General features: G+C 41.5%; 1 protein-coding gene across 1 annotated transcript in view; it reads right to left on the reverse strand.

Annotated features, from left to right (window-relative positions):
* FRMPD4 (FERM and PDZ domain containing 4) overlaps window positions 1–4,435 on the reverse strand; it is a 236,564-nt gene that overhangs the window by 53,793 nt on the left and 178,336 nt on the right. The window contains 1 exon segment of the mRNA XM_017894671.1: window positions 574–619. Coding sequence (XP_017750160.1) covers window positions 574–619 — 46 coding nt within the window.

Consider the following 4,435-nt stretch of genomic DNA (forward strand, 5'->3'; position numbering starts at 1 on the left):
TCCAAATAAAATTTTTTTTTTTTTTTTTTTTTTTTTTTTTTTTTTTTTTTTTTTTAATCACAAGAACTGTCCAGTTTGTAAATCACTTTCCACCCTCCAAACCATGATGGCTGAAACCAAATTCTGACAGCATATATCATATAATATCTACTCTTAAAGCAGACTTTGCTAAAATATCCAGTTCTCTACAGAATTATTTAGCTGGGGATAAGAATAACAATTGTGCATTGACCTCCTACAATTAGATAGTCTCATGAGATTTGTGTTTCTTAAGCTGGAAACCATAAGAAGGTCTTGAGTTTAGTGTCATTTACAAATGTGACCATTGCATAGGACTGGAACAGCTGGTTGTCTTTCAAGAACTTTAGAAAATATATTACTCCCTTTCCTCTTCAATGAATGACTTTGCTAACATGGAGTATAAAGTACAAAATAGTCAAGATTTTGAACCCATATTGTGAGTGCATGTTATTTTTCTCTGCTGTTATTCATCATCATGGTTTTACTGGAGTGGGCAGAAGAAACAAGAAGCCTGAGAACATTAAGTGGCACTTTTATTCACAGAACACTTACAGGGTAAGGCTGAATGACAGTGAGGAGTATCGATTCTTTGCAGCTTCTGTAAGAGAGAAAAACAAACATATTTATGATACGCACTGAGCCCGGACTCTAACCAATAAGAGTTTTCTTTCAAAACATTAGTGAACGTTCCCTGGACTCCCAGGGTAGAGTAAATCAAATAGCTCAGATGTAGGCTTTCAGACCACACAAAAAGCCAAAATGAAGTGTTTCCTGAGTTTAACAAACTGCCCAGTTGACAGCTTCCTAGCAAGTTTACACTGGGCAATATTATCTGTGCTGCCAAACAGCAGGACCTTAAAATAAAACCCAGGAAGAGAAGAACAGTTTTAGAAGCATCAACTAAGTCTCTATATTTTTTGCTGCTCTCAGAATTGATTCTCCCCTTCTGATTTTCCTTTAGCCTATTTTTTCTTTGCTGCTTAAAATTTTCTCTGTAGTTTTCTGCCAGGGGAAGAGATTTTTAAAAATTCTATCAATTCATGGAGCGTCATTACCTCTCAGGATCAGCATCCTGAAAGTGAAATGTTATTGTTGGTATCTTATGAAAAAAATAGCATCCCAGCAAATATCGGTTCCCATACTGTGTGGTTTAGTAAGTCCCTGGTCACAATGCTAGGACCCTGGGCTGATAAATATTTCAGACAGGCACCGGTTGGGAAATAATACTCACAATAGGCTGCACTTCATGGCTAAAAGCAGAACAATGTAATATAATGGTTTATCTAACTCCCTCCAAGTAATTCAAACCCTTGAGGAAAATTCATATTATGGATTATAATAGTTTTCTTTCTTCCCTTCTTTGTTCCTTTTAAATCATGACTAGGAGAAAGGTCAGTTGCCATTTTGTTGAAGAAGAGCTGACTTTTTCTACTTTAGGTTGTAATTAATTACCTGCTTTTCTGATTTATTGCCCACATGAGTAAGGGGAAGGACATCTTTTGCAAGGCTGTTCCCCGGAAGAAGTCACTGCAAATCGCACTTCTAGCACTAACTGATTTGTGGCTGGGCCCACTCACTCTGACTGGGCTGGACCATGTAGTAGGGAGTGGGGTAGGGGGACAGAGGAATCAGGAGGGCAGGGAAAGGAGTAATAGAACTAAAACTCCAGGAAGACTCAGAACACTTAGGATGATGGTGCTGGTGGGGGCAGGAAGGTAGCACAGTGCTGATGGTGGCCTGTCTGCTGCCACAAGTTCCCAATCACCAAGGCTGGCAGGGAGCCCAATGACTGCAGTAGACAGAGCAACAGTGCAATCAAATGAGAATTCAGTGGATAAGATGAAGGATCTGCATTGCTGGTGGGAATATACACACGTGTAGCAGTTTGCGGAGGCAATCTAGCTTCAATAGGTCAACTTCAGTGTCATAAACGCCAAGACCCAGCCAGTCCACTCTGGTTTTATATCCCCCCAAAAATTCTGCTGCTAGTCTTTAAGGGGAGGTGGATGAGGGTGTTCCTTGCAGCAGAATGCATGGGGGTGAAGTGTCAGAGGCAAACTGGGTGTCCATTTCCAGGATAATAGATATGAGACAAATATGTGGAAAGCAACACAAACAGAAGCAAAGCATTGTTTCTTAGTTTTTGTTCAAATTTTCCTCAATCACAGGCAACAAGAAACGTTTATCAGATAAGAAATGCTCTATAACCCCATTGACCAAAGAATGTGTGAGTGTGGCAGCCACGTTAGTGGAACAATCTGCCCTGCCTGGCTTGTCCTGTCTGAGTCTGCTCCCAGAGTCCTCAGGAGCAAGCAATGGGTCCTGGGAACTCATTCTCTGCACCCAGCTCATTGGACCTGAATGTTGGAATGAGCCAATCAGATTTCCTCTCTCCAGAATCAGAACTAAGAGACACAGAGACTAAGAGAGTTGGGAGCCAAGTCACATTTATGACTGAGCACCAGAGTAAAGATTACAGATGCCAGTAATCCCCTAAACAGTCCTGGTTTCCACCATTCCTGAGGGCTGGTTGTTCACCATTTTGCTAGAAATAAAACCATTCACATAAATGATCTCAGTGGGATAATGATCATCATTCTGAGAAAGAGCTTTTACTTTTGTTTTCTCTCATCTTAAGTACATAATCATCATCTGCCAGACAAGAAGAATTAACTCCATAGCACTACAGATCCCTTAGGACTCCTAATCCAAACCTAGGTAGAAAAAAAGACAGAAGCCATATGTGTTCATATGTTACAGGATGCTAAGATGAACTGAGACAGAGTCAGCTGAGGCCCCATGCCAATACATGCCAATCATTCCCACATGCCAAAGAAGGGTGCTGCAAGATTTTCAAAGGTGTTGAAAACCAGAGTTTGTAACCCTTACCCCTTACTCATCTTGGGATTTGACTCATGTCTTCATTACAAACTGAAAAGAAGGCAACAGGAAGAGGCTGTCAGAAGCAGCACATGCTCAAAGAGCAGAGGCTACATTTGTGCAGTTACCACCCTTACACTGAGGCAGGCCCAAAGTATGAGACTCTTGGAAGATGCAGTAGAAACATTGGCCTGGGATCTCCTGATCAACTGAGCTACTTTGAGGGATGAGAGGGCCTTCGCAGAAATATACAGAATGCAAGGAGCATTGAGCATAGTCAGCCCTTGGTTTCTGCCTGACACAAGGGGGCTGCAATTGGAGTAACTCAACAAAGAAATCTTCCAGGAATCCATGAAAGCAACCACAAGGAAAGAGTCCACCAACATCACCTTCCACAGATAGATGAAGGTAATGCTGGATTACATTGGTGCCAATCAAGTGAGAACTTTCTTGCCTTTTACCTCACCGTCTTGGCCTCATTTCATTCTGGAAGGAGCTGAATGCTGGGGCAGTAGAGAAAACATTGACAGTGCCCCTTAATCCACTGCAGGCTTCCTAGGCCTGAACTAGGCACAAGGGAGGAATTTTGTGGAGTTGAAAGTTTTGACTATTACATGACAATCAAATGTTGCAATTACAGATTACAAATGGTGATTACAAGTGTACAAGTGACTGGATCACTTTCTGAACCTGTTCAATATGTTTATGGGAACCACCTGAGATTTTGTTGAGGGCTTAGAGGAACCGGCCCTGGGGAGCTGTTATAAGTGGGCAATGGGGGAAAGAACATAGTTGCCTTATGATTGCACCCTCCAAGACCTGCGTGCTCTACTTATTCCCAGTGTCTCTTTATTTATTTATTTTTTGTATTATACTTGAAGTTCTGGGAAACATGTGCAGAACATGCATGTTTGTTACATAGGTATACATGTGCCATGGTGGTTTGCTGCACCCATCAACCCATCACCTACATTAGGTATTTCTCCTAATGCTCTCCCTCCCCTAGTCCCCCACCACCCAACAGGTCCTGGTGTGTGATGTTCCCCTCCCTGTGTCCATGTGTTCTCATTTTTCAATTCCTACTTATGAGTGATAACATGCAGTGTTTGGTTTTCTGATCTTGTGTTAATTTGCTGAGAATGATAGTTTCCAGCTTCATCCATGTCCCTGCAAAGGATACGAACTCATCCCTTTCTGTGGCTGCATAGTATTCCATAGTGTATATTTGCCACATTTTCTTTATCCAGTCTATCACTGATGGGCATTTGGGTTGGTCCCAAGTCTTTGGTATTGTGAATAGTGTCACAATAAACATACATGTTTATGTGTCTTTATAGTAGAATGATTTATAATCCTTTGGGTATACACCCAGTAATGGGATTGCTGGGTCAAATGGTATTTCTAGTTCTGATCCTTGAGGAATCACCACACTGTCTTCCACGATGGTTGAACTAATTTACGCTCCCACCAGCAGTGTAAAAGCATTCCTATTTCTCTACATCCTCTCCAGCATTTGTTGTTTACTGACTTTTTA

Source organism: Rhinopithecus bieti, unplaced genomic scaffold (assembly GCF_001698545.2).
Source record: "Rhinopithecus bieti isolate Rb0 unplaced genomic scaffold, ASM169854v2 scaffold_25988, whole genome shotgun sequence".
NCBI classification, from domain to species: Eukaryota; Metazoa; Chordata; class Mammalia; order Primates; family Cercopithecidae; genus Rhinopithecus; species Rhinopithecus bieti.